The sequence below is a fragment of the Dendropsophus ebraccatus genome, chromosome 14, assembly GCF_027789765.1.
Source record: "Dendropsophus ebraccatus isolate aDenEbr1 chromosome 14, aDenEbr1.pat, whole genome shotgun sequence".
Taxonomy (NCBI): domain Eukaryota; kingdom Metazoa; phylum Chordata; class Amphibia; order Anura; family Hylidae; genus Dendropsophus; species Dendropsophus ebraccatus.
Genome location: NC_091467.1, coordinates 43,513,882 through 43,534,703, shown reverse-complemented (window position 1 = coordinate 43,534,703; position 20,822 = coordinate 43,513,882). Strand labels below are relative to the sequence as shown.

At 44.0% G+C, this 20,822-nt stretch overlaps 1 protein-coding gene across 1 annotated transcript; it reads right to left on the bottom strand.

Moving 5' to 3' along the window:
- Window positions 1-69: 69 nt before the first annotated feature.
- SIRT7 (sirtuin 7) lies at window positions 70-17,777 on the bottom strand. The gene is made up of 10 exons (XM_069953671.1): window positions 17,617-17,777; window positions 17,403-17,540; window positions 7,192-7,296; window positions 5,412-5,482; window positions 5,254-5,326; window positions 5,078-5,176; window positions 3,533-3,769; window positions 2,395-2,475; window positions 867-973; window positions 70-337 (listed from the first exon to the last, which is right to left on the bottom strand). Exons 1-10 carry the CDS (start codon window positions 17,692-17,694, stop codon window positions 157-159), a joined length of 1,170 nt encoding a protein of 389 aa, XP_069809772.1. The 5' UTR covers window positions 17,695-17,777; the 3' UTR covers window positions 70-156.
- Window positions 17,778-20,822: the final 3,045 nt, after the last annotated feature.

Sequence of the window (20,822 nt, the reverse complement as noted above, 5' to 3'; positions counted from 1 at the left end):
ATGTTTGTTATGGGCATCTTTCCTTATCTGCCAGTACAATAATACACTGACTACAGTGAGGACACGGGATTCTGCTAAAAAGTTTTATTTAAAACATCACAAACTGTACAAAGACAAAAGTGCAAATGAGTCACTGTAGCTTTCTTCCCAGTCTGATCACTTCTTCCTCCTTCCTTTGGCACATCCTTTACCAAACCAGCCCCCACTTAGAGTCTGCGACACTGGATCAGGCTCTCCATTATCAGGGATCTCTGCCGCCTTGATGGGTCTACGGGTATGGCTGGCTTCTTCTCCTGGGCGCAGCGGTACGGCCATAGAAAATATAGGGTCTAGGGATCTAGAAAAAAAAACAATGGTACAATGTGGCACACGTACAACAAGCGCTTGTTCACACAGGCTTCTGATATGGAAACTGCACAAGGCAGGCAGATCAGGGCAGCCAACCAGTGGTACTTAAAGGGAAACTCCATATAATATGTGATGGCATTTGTCGCTGCCTAATGCCAATTGTGTCACTAATGCATCTGGGACCATCGCAAACTGTGGTAAGCTCAGAGAACAGGTGTGAAAATGAAAGTGCTACAAGCGAGGTTAGCAAAGGCCCCAATTGGAACATATGGTAAAATCACTGCCGGACTGGCCCACCAGAAGACCGGAGGATCCTCCGATGGGCCCCCAGCTTTACAACCTGCACTAACACTGACGTATTGTTTCTCACTGGTTCTTCATTGGCGGGCCCCCAGGATCATTTCATCTGGTGGGCCTCAGATACCCCAGTCCAACCCTGGGTTTAATGGATCATTTTTTCTAATGTTAGGAACCTCTTCCCCCTCAAACATATTACATTACAAAATACTAGTAATCACCTGTTATATTCTGGAACGTCCAACTTCAGCTCATCCATTAGAAGCCGCATGACCTCATCACATTTTCCATGGATTTTCAGGGTGGCTAGTGCATCTTTAGGTGTCCACTGAGGAAATACACAGTGCTGGTGGGTGACAAAGTTGCTCCTTATCCTGCCTAAACATTCCCTTTTCTCCTTATACAGAGGCAGATGTCTACCAGAGACAATGATACTCAAAGGTCTGCTAGAAATCCAGCATGGCAGCACCACAAAGCTCCAGCATGCAGCTTGGGACACTTTCTAACAACTACTGTTTTGCCGATAACAGAAAGAAAAGCAGCCAACTTAACAACATGGGAGAGAGTTTGGGGCATTCCTGGCTCCCCCCAAAGGTTTGGAAAACACTGGAAAACAGTGTTGTCAAACTGGACGGTACTGCTGCTGGTGCCCAAAACAGTTATATAGGAGCTTTACAAGAGGAAGCTTCTGATGCCGACCACAGGGTTAGTACTACATCTCCCCAGTCAGTAGGGTATGAGGTTCATGAGATACCAATTTTCCCTCCATATTCTGCACACAGTGAAATCTGCTAGTAGGTTGGCTGAAATTTTAACATATTTCATCCATGCCATGGAAAAATCTTTAAGGCGTACCCGTCACCACAGTGGTGCTGCATCAGCAGTTCGGGCACTCCGCTTTGGCAGAAATGTGCACAACCCCTGCTCGGATGCAATGGAGGTCGTGTTCATTTCCGTCAAATCGTGATTTATTGTCATGGATACCCAAACTTCTGGATTACAAGAAATTCACTACTGATCGGCAGTGTCTGTATTGACAGGTACGCTTTAAATCCCAGTACTTCAATTTATGTTTTGGATTTTTTTCATTGAGTTTAAAGGGGAACTAGCAGCAGGTTAGACTAATCTAACCTGCTGATAGCCCCCTATAGCGGTGGGGACACTAAGGAGGAGGGTATGTGTCTTACCTTCCTCCTACGCGCCAGTCCCACGCTGTTAGTCGGAGTAAAGTCCACTCTGGAGCACTGCCGCATCATCTGGCCCACCCCTTCTAATGATAACCAATGGAGTGGGTCGGCCAGATGGCACGGCAGTGCTCCTAATGGTGCTCCGGAGTGGAGTTTACTGACAAACAGTGCAGGACTGGCGCAGAGGAAGAAGGTGACACACATACCTTCCTCCTCAGTGTTCCTGGCACTATAGGGGGATATAAGCAGGTTAGATTTGTCTAACTTGCCAACAGTTTCCCTTTAATGGAGAGGTGAAAACCTACAATAATACACTGCTGTGAATTTTTAACCCACAGACTTATTGTTAGACTTTGCAGGCAAATCAACACAGTTTAGGTGTTTTTGCCACTGTGGACTTCCCTGCAGATACAATGCAGGCTTTTCACCCACAAATCCAGATCTACAATATCTGGAACATCTACACATAGTCCCATATGGACATACCTGACAACATCTGCTGACAGATAAGTAGATGGTACCCATCCAGTAAAGGCTTAACAAAAATTCAGTTGGATCTTACCTGTAAATTTACTATGTAGAGCTTTGGCCGCCGTATACTAGGTCTGTTCATTCCCCAAAGACAGTGGTATTTCTTCAAGATCTGAGGATAAGATGACAACCAAAGTTAGAACACAGGGATGGGGAGTTGAAGAAAGGGCAGAACATGTAGCATTAACCATTCACCCTATGACCTAAACACTATAGCAGGAAAGAGAAACACACAGCCCCCTAGCTGATGCAAAACTACAATTCCTATTATGCCTGGACTTTGGCTGTCCAGGCATGATGGGAATTGTAGTTTTGCATCAGCTAGGGGGCTGTGTGTTTCTCTTTTCCTGCACTACGGTATAGGGTTGTGTGTAGCTGATAAAACTTATGGCACCTGGACCCTCACCAGCTGTTGGTAAAACAAAGCAGGCACATAGTTTTACAACAACTGGAAAATTGCAGGTTTCAGATTGCCGCTTTTAAAAAGGTTTATCCAGGCTTAAAAAAACATGGCCACTTTCTTCCAGAAACAACACCCCTCCTGTCCTAAGTTTGGGTGTGTTTTTGCAACTCAGTTCCATTAAAGACAGTGGAAATGAATTGTAACACCACACAACCTGGAGATAGTGGCTGTTTTTTCTAATACTGGATAAAAACCTTTATGTGAACAATTGCATTAAAAAAGAGAAGTCCCACCAAATGAAAAACCTCAGGAAGACAGGGGTAACATAATAAAGAAAGCACATTTACCCACCCATGTGCCCCTGTTGGCGCAATTATCAGCCGCCAGAGGGCATTCTCGGCCAGCAGCTAGGTACCTGGCTACTCTAGCTGCAATGTCATGGTCTGGCTGAGAAATTGCCTGCTAAGCCAGTCAATGACCGCAGCAGTGTCCTGCCCTAGTCACTGATTGGCTGAGCGGGCAAGTCCATCAGCGGGGTACGCGACATTACAGCTGGAAAAGCTGCAAGACACTGGCGGCTGGCAGGAATTGGTAAGTCAGCGCTGCAGGGCAACGGGATGGGTGAATATGCTTTCTTTATTATGTTCCTGCACCCCCCTGCCTGTCTGTGATTTTTTGCTTTGGTGGGACTTCTCCTTTAAGTTAAAAATGCAACAGATCCTCTTAATTTTTAAAAAATAATCTTTATTTGGAGTGCTTCATTTACCTTTAGACTGGAGCCCAGGCAGAGGATGACATCAGCCTTCTTTGCAGCTTTCATTGCCCCTACCCAGTTGAGTGGCTGTGTCAACTTCCCCCGCTCTCCAAAGTGCACAATAGAGTCTCTCAGGTCCCCCCCACACTTGTGACAGGAGCGTCCAGTGTTGTGCTTATGTAGGGCTGTCCTCTCAGTCACATCAAACAATCGTATATATTCTCTGTGTGGTGAACATGACATACAAACCTACAGGAAGAGGAGAAAGCCTGCTGAAGTGTACATACATGTAGGGACAGAATATCTCTCCAGCCACATGACAATTAGGGATGCAAATCATCATTCAGAGCTTAACCTCTTCCCTCCCAGGCCCATTTTTGCCTTGTTTTTAAAAGGCCATAGGGCTTTCATTTTTTCACTTACAGACCCACATTAGCCCTTATTTTTTGCAACACCAATTATACTTTGCAATGGCAGTGCAATTATTTTGATTTAAAAACTATTATTTTATCTGATGACTTTAAAAAATGATAAAAAAAAAAAATCAAATTGCTCTATTCCCATCCTTATAACGCTTTTATTGTTTGGTCTATAGGGTTGTGTGAGGTGTCATTTTTTTTGCCACGATCTGTACTATACCTTGTTTGCATATATGCAGCTTTTTCATCATATTGTATTACAATTTTTCTGGATTTGATGAGACGGAAAAAAAAACTAACAATTTTGCACTTTAGCAGGTTTTTACGCTTAAGCCATTTACCGTGCAAGATCAAGAAGGCGATTCCGCAGTCAAAGGCTGCAGAGCGCGGTCACGGAGTGACCCCTATCTGAACTCCCTTACCCGCCACACCATATGCAGGAAGGGGTTAAAGGGAATGTATCACCTAGACATGTTCTTTCTTACAAATCTTTTCCGTTCAAATTTTATTTTCAGTACATTATTAAGGGACTGCCATGTTAACACTCTGTGAACAGAAAGTCTCAGCTTAGTTTTAAGCCTAGTGGATTTTTTCAGGATTATTTTATAATCCAAATAAAAAGGAAAATGTAAAAAAAAAAAAAAAAACACCAAACAGTGTTTTATGATGTAATGTCTTAGAAATGCATTGTAATGTTTCCGTTTAGTAAAGGGGTTAGCCGCTTACCTACCAAATGTGAGAAATGTACTTTAATACTTAAGGTATTACTGTCAAATAAATTAAAGAGGTTATCCAGGAAAAGAAAAATATAACTTGTTTCTTGCAAAAACAGCGCCACACGTGCTTAGGTTGAGCATAGTACTGCAACTCGGCTGGTGAAGTAGTACTTTTTCTTTTAATCCACTTGAGTGCAGACCTTCACAACATTGTTTATTACAACTTGGTTTTGTTCATTTCAATGGAACTGTGCTCCAATACCACAGACAGTGGTGCTGTTTCTGGAAGAAAGTAGTTATGTTTTTCCAATTCTGCATAAGCCCTTTAACTTGAAGTTATCAGTTTTGTTGCCAGCAGAGCAATCAGAAAACATCCTTCATCAGCAATTGTAGAGGAGAGCCAACAACCTGAAACTTTGTACCTCAATATACATGTTTCCATGAACCTCAGAGATGGCATCTCGTGGTAATCCACTACGAAGATGAAGCCCATCACAGTTCTGAGAGACTACATGCTTCACCTAATAGACAGAACGTACAGGCACATAAGACATTATACAGAGGTCACCATAAGAGGATGGAGGTTGTACACACTTACCAGTCCAGCACCGTGTAACCGAGCTATGCACATGTGTGTAAAAGTCGGCTCTGCTTCACTTAGATCTCCAGTACTATAGGAATAAAGTATAAACACTTAGTAAAAGTTACTATTAGAAGGGTCTGATAATAGATGCCGTACACCACACATCTCCTCACCTCACACTCCGGCCCTTATTCAGCAGGGTCCACACTCCACTTGGTCCACGATAGTCAGGAATAGCAGCTGCCTAGCAGAATCAAGCAGACAGCATTACTTATGTATCATCATTTAATGTCTTGCATCTGTATGACTAGGATGGACTCTGCCTGTCTAATCCAGTGACTAACTACATTACAGAGTATACTGACTGCTATACTCACTAGCTGTAAAGAAGTTTTGGGTGTTTTAGCTTTTAAACTTATTTGCCCAGCCCCAGTAGGGGACTGGACTGCCAACATACAAGTGGTACAAGTATACTGCTTTATAAATAACCAATGTTGCCTGGCTTCCTGCTTGCACAGCTATCAGTCAGTATCTGCCAACAGAGGACTGATGTGCAGATATAGTTGACTCTCTTAGCCTGTGTTGGAGCTGTGGTCTAGGGGTAAATCACCTTTCTTGAGACCACCAGCAAGCCTTTCTTTGGTTCAATTTCCCTGAAGGAAATGAAATAGTTATTTATTTTTAATTTTTTTTGTCATTATTGTATCATTTTTAAAAATGTGCAAAAAATTCCTAATCAGGGCCAAATTTGTTTAGTTTTTTTTATACAATGATGAGAAAAAACAACTATAGATTTTTTTTATTTTTTTCTCATCATTGTATAAACAGTAAAAAAAATAATAATTATGACCTGATTGCGAATTCTTTGCACTTTTAAAATGATACAATAATAAAAATAAATCAAAAATAAAATCATTATCTACATTTCATTTCCATCAGCAAACCAAAGAAAGAACAGTTGTTGGTCTCTAGACAGGTGATTTAACCCTACACCACAGCTCCAACACATTTCGGCTCATAAATTCAACTGAGTGTTTCTTTCAGACATAAGCTGCCTACAGAGGACTGATCTTCAGAGACTTGATGCAGCACTTGCAAAGAAAGATGCCTTTATTGTAATTCATAAAAAGAATTGCAAGAACACCATCATGCAGGGACCCCACAGACAATCAGATGCATTTCAAGTGCATATGTGCTCTTGTTCACCTGTTGTTAGGCTCCTGTACAGTAAGCTCCCCTGTAGTCAGGCCTCCATACTATATACCTACCTCCTCTGTAATTCTTCCCCAATAATGTATACATGCTCCCCCATACTGTATACCTCCCTCTCCCTTAGTAGTTGTTTCCCCATATATACATCTCCTGTCTGCAGTAAGGCCCCAATTCTGTATAACTTCCCTCCCCCTTTGTAGTTGTTCCTCCATACTGTATACATCCCCCTCTGCAAGCAGTTCCCATACTTTTTACCCCTCCCCTTCTGCAGTTGACCTACGTACTCTCCATCCCCCCATACTCAATGTCCCTTACTGTGCATATTCCTACCACTCCTACCTCCCTTGCACCTAGCACTGAGCAGGTGGGGGTGGAGCATAGAAAGGTCGGCACTGATTGGCGGATGCTCACCCACCCAGTGTCAGGGATTTGGTCAGCTGACTTTAACTAGGGCTTATTTTTGAAGTAGGGCTTATAATTCCAGGACATTTTTTGGGGTAGGTTTTATTTTCTGAAAAACATGGTTCATATGTGCGTATAGTGACATTTTGATAGATTCAACTGTGATCACTATATGTTATCCTTCCCCACTTATGTTTGTACCCTTGTATTACGGAGCACATCATATTTTTGCATTGCTGGAAATGAGTTGTTACCATCTGCTAGTTAGGATAGGGGATAACTGTGGCAGATAGGAATACCTCTTTAACCCATCATGATGTATACATGGCTCATCCTTACCGTGCTGATACCAGCTCCAGTGTAGATTACCATATGCTCTGCTCCACGCACAGCTTCCGCCAGCTCCAAAACCTTTTCCTGGAGAATTTCACCTCCATCATCAACCTAAAAAAGTAGCATACTTTTAAAATTCTGTGTTTACTATTAGGTCTATAACCGTTAACATGTAATGATGTGTCTGTATAGCTATTTTGTTAAAATTTGAATAAAGAATTTATACAAAAAACTATAAAGATCTTACAAAAAAATTACATACATATATACAGTGGTGCCTTGTATTACGAGCATGATTCACATAATTCATTCCGGAACCGTGCTTGTAATCCAAATCCACTCTGAAACCAAAGCAAATTTTTCATAACCCAAGATATTCATAACAACCCTATGCTCTCCATGAGGATGGTAGTGTTTTTTTCCTCAAGAAAATTAGAGCTACACACATTTTTAAAGGTTTTATACAGTAAGGGTAATGTTTATATAGTGTTAAAAGTATAAAGAAAACAAATAAAGAAGCTATGCTTACCTCACCCTCACCATTCCATGCCCTCCTGCAGTGTCACTGGGTCCCCCGTTGAATGATCCCCCCTTCACCCCAGCTTGCTCAGCCAATCAGTAGCTTCGGTGATTGGCTAAACAAGTTGTCACCGCCGAGATGAGGTAGTCTTAGTAGAGGTGGGATCTTTCTGCTGGGGGACCCGGAGACACTGTCATAGGGCACTGGGGGGGGGGGGGGGGGGAGCGTAGTGAGGTAAGCATAGCTCCTTTATTTATTTTCTATAAACTTGTAACATTTAATAAAAACTTCTGTATAACTTGCTGTATAACCCCTTTAATCTAAACAATGTAACGCAAATGCCATTTTTACCCCCACTGATTATGACAACAAGATTACATGCTCTGTATTTGAATTAAGCAGTGGTCAGGCATATCTACTACTGCTCCACTCAAATCTATGGTACTAAGATAAGTGAGGTCAGTCCTTTAGAGTGTGAATGGTGTGGCAGCACAGAGACAACTGCTGCTCCATTCATAAAGGGAGACATGGGAACCTTGTTCTTGATGGTTTGAGCAATAGTGCCTGCCCCCCAGCGATCCAACCCCTGTTGTTTCAAGGGTAAAACTCTTTACAGAGAACGTTTAGTGGTGCAGCAGAGATGCAGTCTAGGTGGGGTCCAATGCCCCCTGTATCTCTGCTGTACCTGCAAAAGAAAATTTCACTGGTTAGGAGAGGGGTTACTACTTCCTGTCCAGCCTTCATGTTAGCTCTTATTCTAACGTACGGACAAAGCATGTGAGTACAATAGTGCAAAGATTTAAACTCACGGCATTATAACGAATACAGACCATGCACACGAGAATAAGGCCTTACCACATAATGTATCCTGAAACAGTTTTTTTGTTGTTTTTTTGAGTTCATCATGAGGTTAAAAAAAAAATTACATGCCAACTTCATTCACAATACCACATTTATATAGATCCTTTTTTGTTGTACTTTGGACATTTTTCTTATTCACTTTACTTTTCCATATCCTGACTCTGGTATCTGTTTTATTTACCCCTCTGCAGACCTGGGGGAAGGGGGGACTGGGCAGTGAGCTGAGCTTTTTATTGGCACCAGTTTAGGGGAGACTGGGACTTTTTGACTGCTTCTTAAAAGGAATCTTGTCACTAGGTTTATGCAGCCTTAAATGGGGGCAGCAAAAACTAGTGACAGAAAGGCTGAACAGATTGGTAATGGTAATACTTACATTATTCTGTTTATCCATTACCCTAAGAGAATGGGTTTTGTGCAACACCCCTCCCCTGTCCTCCAGATGCTGACCAACAGTGGACTTCACAGCAAGGATAACTGCCAATCAGCAGCTGATGGGAGAAGTTCGCTGTTGCTCATGAATATCCAGGACTACTGGGCGCACACACATAATGGAGAGGACTACTTGTACATGTTATTCAGGAGGATCTCTCTGATTTAAGCTAGTTATATCTACATTGTGATATAAGTGAGCAAACCAGCAGAACAGTATGCCGATCAATACTGCGGCATACCTGTGACTGATATGCTGATTTTAATGTATAGTCCACTAGTGAGTTTATTACTTTATTTGTGGTACTCAAAAATGCACTAAAACAAAAAAAAAAAGCCACTTTGAGACTGTTTGCTCCAACATGAACATGTTGTAGTATGCCACGAATGTAACCTTCAGAAGACCAAGGCAGCCATAACGAAAATCAGATGGGGTGATGCTGAGGGTAAAAATTACCACACAATCTGGGAGGTTAAATTACAGGGGTTTGGAACTAGCTCTGATGAGGAACTTTGAGCCATGAATCGTCTCTAAAGGCGTGACGCATAAGTTCTTCACATGGCTACACTACTATCTGAAGATGTCTGAGAAACGCTTTAAGAAACATTCCCAAGCAAGACACATGGTTGCAAAATTTGATACCTGTTGAGCCTATGGGACCTTGCAACAGGCAAATCCCGTAAGGACTTAGAATTTACAACTGGTATCCCTACAGTTGTAGCACATAATACCCAAGAAACACACAACCATCATAAAAAGACGCGTACTTGGAGGTACATTTCTCAATTTATTCAAAAACATAGTATTGCAATGCATACAGTGTATATATATATATATATATATATATATATATATATATATATATATATATATATTACAATTGTAAGAATAGCGTAAAAAATAAAAATGTTGAAATTCTCAACTCCATGAAGTAACTTGTCAAGCGTTACCATGTTAAAAAAAAAAAAAACTTCTTTACGTTACACACCAAACATGAAAGGTTTTTGATGGGACTGTGTGTACAGACGCCAAAAGACAAGGCAAGCAAAACTGGTGCCAATCTTGCTGGTTTACAGCTTGAGCATGGTGCTGCCATCCCTTGTCATATGCATATCCTCAGTAACAGGGAGATGTGCAGGTGACGATGAGAGGGGTGTGAGAGCACAGAGACAGGGCAAAACATCTGATATGTATACAAGTTTAGTAACCTGACAGTAACACTTTGGTAGAAGGATAAAACACTTTAAGGTTACTGCATTGCTGTAGGATATGTTCACACGGTGCTGTTTTTTTTTTATCTAGCCTAGATTAAAAAAACAAAAAAGCTGTATGAGAAATGTTTTCAGACTTTTGCCATTTATATAAGGGTTGAAAAGTCCATTTGCAGCTTTTCTGCAATAAAAGGACAAAAAAAAGTCAATACATTTTATGTCGCTGACAATTAATTTTCTAATCCTAGATAACCCCTTTGAGGCCATAACATGTTTCCTAGAAAAAAACAACAACTGGTTTATGGCTCAAAAATACAAATGTGTGAACATGGCCTTATTAGGAGACATACAGCTTTGATGGCTTATTGAAGTGAATACGGCCATGTACCTTGCATCATGTATCCACCACAGCAATGCAGGTACAGGGGGATGTACACATTGAATAGACAGACACTCACATGAGCCCCATGGAGCATTCAGGTTGTGTGCAAATAAGAGTACATCATCAAATGCAATTTCATAAAAAGTCGTAAAAACATTTATGTAGGGTCTGTGTGGTCCAATTAAATTTAGTGGATAACATCATTGAGCATTTCTTGACAATACAGCCGTTACTCAGGATTCATTTACATAGTAACATAAAAACATAGTTAATAAGGTTAAAACACAAGTGTCCATTAAGTTCAACCTACAGAAACCCTACTGTGTTGATCCAGGGGAAGGCAAAAACCCCTGAGGGATGACAATTGCCCCATCACAGGGAAAAATGAATGGCAGAATAATCCCTGGGTGAATGTATCACCAGAAATTTAGTGCCCATAACTTGCATCCAGGCCTTCCTTGAACTTATTTAGCGAAGCCACATAACTGTTTGCCCAAAAGTATCCAACTTGTCATCTTTTACAGCCTGTTGAAAGAAAAAAAACAAAGTCTGTTGCCCACATCAGATGACCTGTTTGTTTGCTGAATTAACTACACTTCTGCTGTGATAGATGAGTGCTTCAGCTTCCTTTCTTATGTTGGATGTCTAGAGGACTTTGTCCTAATCCTAGCCTGTGAGCACCTCCAGCAGCGGGGATGATATAGTGGCGCGTCAATGTTTTATGGTCCGGTAGCGAAGAGGAGTGGTGTGGGGATCTACATCTCTATGAAGTCTTTGGATAAAAAAATATATATATTATATATCTTTCATGTCATGACTTCCTCTTTTTTTTTTACCTCTAGATACTGAAGTTGGACTGTATTGGTGACAGCATTGACTGTTCCATGTCAGCTTGTAGCCTTAAATATGGAGAGAAAAAAATAACCTGGTGAGTCATGGTTATATAACCAAATGTCTGCTCCTTTGTAAGTTTGCTTGACTCCCAAGCAACAGAAAAACAACTGCAAAACAGCTTGAAGACCTGTGGAATTTTGAACTGTGGTGGGGCAATCAATGGGAGGCATATTACAATTATGCCGCCACCAAATTCAGGATCTTATTTTAATAATTACAGCCAAATTAGTATATTTAAAGTGTACCTTAAAAGTGACGTCATAGAGACATGTAAAAAGTTGTGACCGGTCCGGGTCTAAATCTTCAGACCTGGACCAATCGGGAGAGGACCGCACTGCAGAGCATCCTCTACCCGCTCTGGGTGAGAATGATAGTTGGGATCCACAGACTTACACTGTAAGCCTCTTTTTTTTTTTTAAACACCAAAATTCATTCCCAACTCCAATATGGCAATCAGAATAATTCCTAAAAAATCTGTTTGGATCCTATAACTATTTTATCTTTCAGCCTGTAGGGGTATTTGAGAGCAATTTTATTGCATCATAATCTGTAGTTTTTATCGGTACACCACTTGCGTATATTAATCAGTTTTCATTCAATTTTTTTCTGTGATGTGTTGTGACCAAATGTCAGCAAGTGACCATTTAAATAGTTTGGCCGAAATGCAAATGTGCTGCATTGATCCATTATCTCTGCACTTACTTGTTAGAGCCTGCTGAGGGCAGCCTTCCTGGGATCACATTGTTGGAATCCGATTCACTGAACCACCACTGGCATCTAAATAGTTAAAGTAGCCAGCAATGGAGATTACTCTGTCCTAGCTATTAGCTGCGGCCTTCGGCTCCTGATAGCAGCCAGGAGCTGCTGGTTATAGAGAGGGCTTGAGTAGTGAGTATGTTACAGTACAGTACATTGTGTGGATAGGGGTTTATGCTGTTGTGACTGTTTAGATTATATATATAAAATTAAAAATCGTTCTTAACACAGAGTGCTCGAGGTTCGCTCATCTCTAGTCAAAATACCAGAGATGAAAAACATACACAGCTTCCACTGATGCATCTGATCTTAAAAGTGTCAATAGTACAGGTGATTTTAAAGAAACTTTGTAGTTGGGTTTATTAGCCGAAAAATGCATTTTTATAATGAAAAAGCAGTTTGAAGCTCTCTCCCCTGTCTTCATGATTGTCTATGTAGAGGGGAGGGGTTGAGGGAGATGAGGCACTAAAATAGGACAACAAAGAGTTAATTTACAGCTACAACACCGGCTATCTCTTCTGACCTCAGCACTGACCTCTCTAACCTCTGAATACTGTCTTTTACACAGCTCCCTGCTGTGTAATTCTTTGATCTCTGCTGGTGACTAATCTCCCTCCTTCCTCCTCCCCCTCCCCTCTCCATAGAACAGACAGGGCCCGACTGATGTAAAAGAGTTGAGATTTCCTGATAATGAGCAGTGGATGACAGAAAGGAGAGGGGGGGGCAGGGGAAAGTCTTTTTGAATGTAGATATTGGCATAGTTACCTAATAAACCCAATTACAAAGTTTCTTAAAATCGCCTGTACTATTGGTTTCTGCAAAAAAAACGAAATGAAAGTAACACTTTAAGATGCCTCCATTTTGTTCAGTTCCTTTTTAAATAGGGTAGAAATATTTTGTATTTTATCCCTCACGTATTTAATTCTCCATTAGTATTACTTATATATTTAAAGGGGTAGTGCGGCGGTAAAAAATTATTCACAGAACAACACACATTACAAAGTTATACAACTTTGTAATGTATGTTATGTCTGTGAATGGCCCCCTTCCCTGTGTCCCACCACCCCCACCCGTGTACCCGGAAGTGTAGTGCATTATACATACCTGATCCGTGCCGACACGCGTCCGCCATCTTGTGCCAAACGTCATCTTCGGCCGGCCGGCCCAAACACCTTCGATGTTCCTGAGTGCCGGCGCGTCATCAGCTGCTCGGCCGCGATTGGCTGAGCAAAGTTATGCTCAGCCAATCGCGGCCGAGCAGCTGATGGCGGACGCGTGTCGGCACGGATCATTATTCTGTGAATAATTTTTTACCGCCGCACTACCCCTTTAATATTTCTGAATATTCTGATGACTTCCTTTTCCATGAACAGGGCTTGCTTCAATAAGGCTGGATGAATTCTTAAAAAAAATTACTGGGGACAGAACACATGGCACATCTTAAAGTAAAGGCACATATAAATGAACGCACCATATACTATCAAATAGCACCATCAGTGTTGTGCATACCTGAAACAGGGAAACATGTCTGAAAACACAACTTTTGCTTCAAGATTTAATTCCCAATTTGTCAACAACTTGGTGTTCAATCTTGGACTAGTAGAACAGCAACCACTCCTGGGGAAACGTAGTGTGGCAAACGTTCACTTTATAAACCAAGAAGAGGCCAACACAGCAACAAAATACACAATAAAAATGAAAGTTACCTGAAGCAAACTCTATGGAGAACACTTCTCTGGCCATTCCCCTCAAAGGTCGGGTTCACACTGCATTTTTCTGTCCTTTTCACTGTTTCCATTTTAATAATTTTGATGTACAGAAAAATGTGGTTAACTCCACTTTTGTGTATGTATATAAAAAAAAATATTTTTTTAAAAAGTAAACGAAAACATGTCTAATGTATGGCACACAGCAGCATCCGTTTTTACCATTCATTAACATATACTTTTTTCTCCTTTTTTACATTAAATGAAAAGTGTGTGAACCCAGCCTGAACTTATATATGGCACATTTAGCAGGAGCACAAATTATCATACGGTTGTCAGAACAAGCATTCGTGTCGTAAGAACATTTGTTCCTCCATTTATTCAGCTCCTTAGATGAACTGCTCATTATCAGTGACAGCCATGTCTGTCTTCCAGAGTGGCACCCATGTCAGTCCTCCAGAGTGGCAGCAGCAGCACAACAGCAATGTCCAAACTGGTGAGATGGTCCATTTAAAGAGTTATTCCAGGGGGTGCAGAGGTCGGATCCACCACGATCAAACGTATCAGGCCCTGCAGCTCTATGGAGCAACAGAAACAGACAAATAGGCCGGAAGAGTGCTGTACTCTGCTCTTTTCCGTCGGCTCCATAGGAATGAATAGAGCTGTGGGTCACGTGCCGTTCTCGTGGCTCTATTCATTACAAATGAGCCGGGGCCCGATACGGAGATCAGCAGGGGGTAAAATGGTTGGACCTCTGGCAATCCCCTGCTTTTCCTCTATCCTCTAAAAAAATTTAAGCTGGAATCTGATAAATCTCCCTGTGTGACTATGCCCAGACAATGAGTCCAGTAAACCACAATGTTTAGCGTCCAAGGGTTCTTTTGGGGACAGAAGGATACAGACACACAAATCACACATCACTGTACAATTCTGAGGGTACATATACTGTAAAAAACTAACATATTGCTCAAACAGTGCAGGCCCTGCACTACATATACCTATGTAGCGTCAACATATAATATCGGCCCCAATATATAAGATTGTCAGGTTGTCAAAATCCACCCAATCTCCTCCCGATAGCATGGCCTTTCTAAAGAGTAAAGTAAACCACATACATTCAAACATTAGCCAATATTTTCACCATGGCCGACTGACAACTGACTTGAAATGTTCGTTGCCATTGAAATTGTTTCAACATTTTCAACAATTAAATTCTTGACTGTATGGGTTTCTAGACACTACTGAGCCTAGAGAAGTTAAAGAATTGGAATTTACTGGCATAAAATCTACTGGCCTCGTTCAGTATTTTCCATCCATATTCATTCTTATGGGCCCTTACACACAATAGTAATTTAACGGATCAGTGTTCTGCCCACAACCCGCACCACAAAAACACGGGCACGCCCTGGTGTTTGTGGCACAAACTGCCTATAGGCAATGAAGGGAACCATCTATCCGCAGAACGGCTTCGGGTGCACATCCATAGTCCTACCCGTAGCCGTGGTTCTGCAGCTACAGAGAGAGCTACTGATGGGTGAACCAGGCCTCTTCTGCTCTTCATTTGTTTAAAACTAGTCTTGAGAGACATCGAGGCTACTCTTTATCCAAGTGCCATCTTAGAAAAGTCGAACAAGAGGCAGTAAGATGGTAAAGGGGTTATCCAGAGAGCAGAGAAGGTTCTTCCTGTTCTGCTTCCTGCTCTCCATTTCCTCCTTCTTGCCATCACAGAATCTTCCAAGAAGAAAAGGGGGCAATGCCTTTTGCAGACGATATTTTGCTGGTGATATAGAGATGTGTTGCCAATGGCTGATAAAAGGATATCCCTGGCAATATTCATGCAGAACTGGTCGCACAATTATTGAGCTGTGTAACAGGTACTGTAAGCGAACGCTGATCGGTTCTCCTTACACCGCAGGTCGGGCCACTTTATAGCAAAACATTTTCAGCTTCCTGGATCAGTAACTTTATGCCATAGAAGCACTTACTATTGCCCCAACTGTGCCCCACGGTGATCTTATAGGAAGCTCTGTGCCCTTGTTGTGCCATCCTGCCAGGTTCTCATTACATTGATTGCATCCATAATATGGGCATGCTTCTCCATTGGATGTACAGGCTCTGTGGAGGACCCCGAGTGAGGATATGAGAATGGCACTGGAAAGTGAAAATAATGTAGTGAGCTGCCAGCCGCACACACTGTGAGGCTGTATGCAATAATGCAAAATGCAGAGTGGTTGTTTCCTTAGCTAAAGAGACTCTGTCGGTAGGTCTATGCTGCTCTATTCGAGGGTAGCATAAACTAGTGATGGAGAAGCTGAAGAGAAGGATGTATCACTGACATTGCTCTGTGCAGCTAGTTTGGAGATTTTTAGTCCTCTCTATTATGTGCGCGTGCTCAGAAGTACACAATATTCATAAGCACCAGCTTCCTCTGCCCACAAGCCGCTGATTGATTAAAGGCCTCCCCCCACCCCCGAGATATGACATCATCACAACTCAGGGGAACATTCCTTCTGGCAGGGGTCCCGCTGCTCACCGTGGGCACGGGGAGAGGCAAGTTAGTACTTGTAACCAATTTCTCATCTGCAGAATTTTATAATCCACCGGACTTCAGCCCCCTATTGTGCACGGGGTTGTGAGAATGAAGGTATGTCTCTTACCTTCATCCTCAGAGCTGTTCCCATGCAAATTTAATGTAATCCTCTGTCCGGTAAGGCGCACTGGAGCACCCGCTCCACTGATAACCATTAGGAGAGGCGAGGAGGCCAAGGGTAGATCGGCATTCTACAATAAAACTGCATAGGAATAGGGCCAAGGATGAAGGTAATAGAGGTATACCTTCATCCTCAGTGGACAATAGGGATTTATCTTACCTGCTGATGGTACCCCACTAAAGAGGTACTCAGGGGTAGGGGTATTTTTACTGTATGGCCAGGGAGGGGGTTGATATAAATGCAGCCGTCCACTTACCTCCCCGGTTCCAGCACCGGGTCCCGGATCGCGCAGCCCTGTTCTCCCGTCCCTCTGCCGCTTCCTGAACTGAGCTGTGGCTTGAGATGTGACGTCTTAAGGCCGCTCAGCCATTCAGAGGTCGTAGCGGAGTCCCACCTCGGCCACTGAATGGCTGAGCGGCCTTGAGACATCACATCTCAAGCCACAGCTCAGACCAGGAAGCGTCAGATTGACGGGAGAACGGGGCTGCGCGATCCGGGACCCGGTGCTGGAACCGGGGGGGTGAGTGGACGGCCGCATCTATATCCACCCACTCCCTGGCCATACAGTAAAAATACCCCTACCCCGGAGTACCCCTTTAAGTCTCCTTGGTAACACTGGTAAGCAACAACCCCCCTGTAGGAATGCAGACTGGAGTCACATCAGTGTGCCCCCTCCTGTCACTGCCTGATGTATGATATCAGTCACCTGAGGACATTACCGCCTGTCTGCACCTATTCACACCGACCTCCTGCTCCCGGTACCGCTGCCGCTCCCTCCTCTGTCTCTGCCTCTCCAGCTCTCGCACCAGCTCCGCACAGCTCTCCAGCAGCTCCCGCTCTCCTGGACTCCGCTCGGCCGCCGGCTTGTGCAAGATCCGGGAGATCTGAAGGGAAAAAGCCGGTGTGAATACACAAATAACCGCATCTACTAGCCGCACTCACGTATCTAGTCCGTAATACCTGTCTCCGCCGCTCCCGGTGCTGCTCACGGCGCACTATTTCTTCTCGGGCTTCCGCTTTTCGTTCCGCACGGCCCATGTTACCGGTAACTTCCGAGCTTAGAAGCAGAAACACCTTCCGCTTCCGTGAGCAGCACCGAGCCGGATGTGACGTCACCTTGCGGCTCTACAGAACAGCAGTCACGTGTGCAGAAACCAGGGCAACAGCATGTGGGTGGATTTGAGGCCCATAGCAACCAGATACTAGCTCTGTGTAATACTCACTGGACAATTGTATCTAATTTCTGATTGGTTAATGTAAGGAAATGCTCATATAATTCTGCATGGTTTCCACACTGTAAATCTGCAGTATTGCCTATGGGGATTTACATGTACAAACTTTCTGCACCAAATCTCTGTAAAAACAGGGCATGCATGGTCCAATGTATTCTTTTCTGTAATGCGCCTCTGTTTCTACCGCCCATGTGCTGAACCTCTGCCTTAGGCTACATTCACACTACGCACTACGAATGTGCATCTGTAGTGCTCCGTGCTTCACGGAGCACTACATTGCCGCTTCATTAGCGTAGCGATCCGTGCCGTAAAATGTGGTCCGCATTACAACATGTCCTTTTTATTGCGGCACAGATCACGGCCCCGTACACACGTACGGAAGTGTAAACGCCGCCATCGAATACCACTGGCTCTATGTTCTGTCCGCAATTGCGGACAGAACAACGGACGTGTAAATGTAGCCTTAGGCTGCATTCACACGTTCTGTGTTCTGTCCGTGTGGCGTTGAATGGCCGACCTGGACTGTTTCCCCGCCCGGCACGGTGTAGCAATATCATGCCGGGAGCGGGGAAGTGTCACGGCCGCGGCGGCGTCCCGTGCTTCGGGTTGCCGCCGCGACCTCTCTCTGCCCCAAGCAGCCGCCGGGGTCCTTGTGCAGGGACCTGGCGCTGCTACCTGTTCGGCCCCGGGGGGCGCCTTACCTCGCCCTGCTCCTGTCTCCGTCTGTGCCGGCTGGCGCGCGCGCGCCGGCTGTCTCAAATTTAAAGGGCTAGTCCGCCCCTAATTGGAAGTTGCACTAATCACTCCCTATAAGTTAACATTCTGTATGTTAATGTGTTTTCCCTTTAGCCCCCACAGCGGCACAATAATGGGGTATTCTCCCCCCTGTGAGCTTGGCAGGACAAAGGAATTTTTAATAGTAAACCAATTAAACAATAGAAAGACACTCCCCCTCCCAGGAGTATATAGGGTGGACTGCCCTCAACCACAGTGAGTAAATTAAAAAGAAAAATAACAGTAACATAAGAAGGGAGGGAAGCTTGTGCCGCTGTGGGGACTAAAGGAAAAACACATTAACATACAGAATGTTAACTTCCCTTACGTCCCACAGCGGCACAATAATGGGGATTTAGCACGTAACAACCCCCTATGGGAGGGCCTCACGCACGGCTGAAGTTAACACGGATCTCGCAAAGGCCGTGCTGGAGGAAGTTAAATTAGCAATTTTATAATGCGAAAAAAACATCTTTGGTGTAGACCAGGAGGCTGACAATCTGCGTTCCACCGACCGGAAGTGACGTCACTTCCTGTTGGACTGAGAAATGGAATCTTTAAACTCCTTAAGAGATTTCTTGAGAGAGGATTGCTGGAAGGAAATATAAATTGTAAGTCTCTTACCAGGAGTGCTGAAGGCAGAAAATGCCTGTCTAAAGCTTTACCACAAAATCCTTGACCCAGATGACAACATCATGCACCGTGGGTTCCTCCTTCTCCGCAATAGCTGGTCGGCAGGAGAGGCATGTAGTGTAGTCACTATCGTCCGGTAGAGGCGTATCACAATCTCTACAGGTTAAGTGACGAGTTTTGTGAGTAGACTTGCGTCCGGAAGATTCTCTGGAAGACATCTTTTAGGCAAATCACTTGCTGTGAAATCTTCACTAGTCGAGTAGTTGTTTAGCTCTAAAGCAACAGCAAGAATGTAGCGCTGTTTGGGTGTTTAAATGGCTGCTTTGGCATTTGCCATTTTTAAGCTCCGTCCACTTCCGGTCCGCAGTGTGCTGAGACCCGTAGGTCCTACACTTACACTGCTCAGCTCAGAATGATCTGAATAGCAAAACAGAGCCTCAATGTGCTCCCCGTCCAAGGAACAGCCAGCAGCACACTAAGAAGAAAAGCATAAGTTAAGTAATGAATTTTATAATGCATCGCTAGGAAGGAGTCTCCCAGGGAGGGTCCTGCCATACTCAAGGACAAAAATAAACTCACTGTGGTTGAGGGCAGTCCACCCTATATACTCCTGGGAGGGGGAGTGTCTTTCTATTGTTTAATTGGTTTACTATTAAAAATTCCTTTGTCCTGCCAAGCTCACAGGGGCGAGAATACCCCATTATTGTGCCGCTGTGGGACGTAAGGGAAATTCCAGCCCTGCCCCACTACAGGTGTTGGAGCCTCTGCATGCTTCCCATAGCGTTTGGCCCAGCTCCCTGTTATTCCTGACCTTAGTCCTTGTTCCTTGTTCCTGTCCGCAGTCCTTGTCCCTAGTCCCTGCCCGCTGCCTTCCCATGGTTCCTGAGTCCTGTCCGCCACCTGCGATCACGCCTACAGACCTCTGCCTGCACTATCTCCTGCCTACTGCTCCTGCCACACCTTGCCTGCCGTCACTACCAACCAAGCCAGGGGTAGCGACCTGGGGGTCGCCTGCCGCAGCAAATCCATCCCGCCTTGCGGCGGGCTCTGGTGAAAACCAGCGGCCCCTTAGACTCCGCTCCCTGGTGAGGTTAGTGCCATCGCTAGTGACGGTTCAGTGGATCCACTATTCCAGGCGTTACAGTAGGCTCCAACCATGGATCCCGGCGAGGTGCCTGATCTCCGTGAAGTAGCCAGAGTGGTCGCTCAACAGGCTCAACAAATCCAGCAACAGTCGCAACAGATCCAGCAACTGACTGCCGCCTTACAGCAGCATACTACAGCTCAGCGCTCACCACCTCCTGCAGCCTCTTCGAGACTTCGACTGGCTCTCCCGAGTAAATATGGAGGCAATCCCAAGTTGTGCAGGGGATTCCTAACTCAATGCACCATGCATATTGAACTCTTAAATAGTCAGTTTCCCACTGAGCGCTCTAAAGTGGCTTTCATCATCAGCCTATTGGAGGGTAGAGCTTTGGCCTGGGCCACGCCGCTGTGGGACCGAGATGATCCTGTTGCTGCCAATAT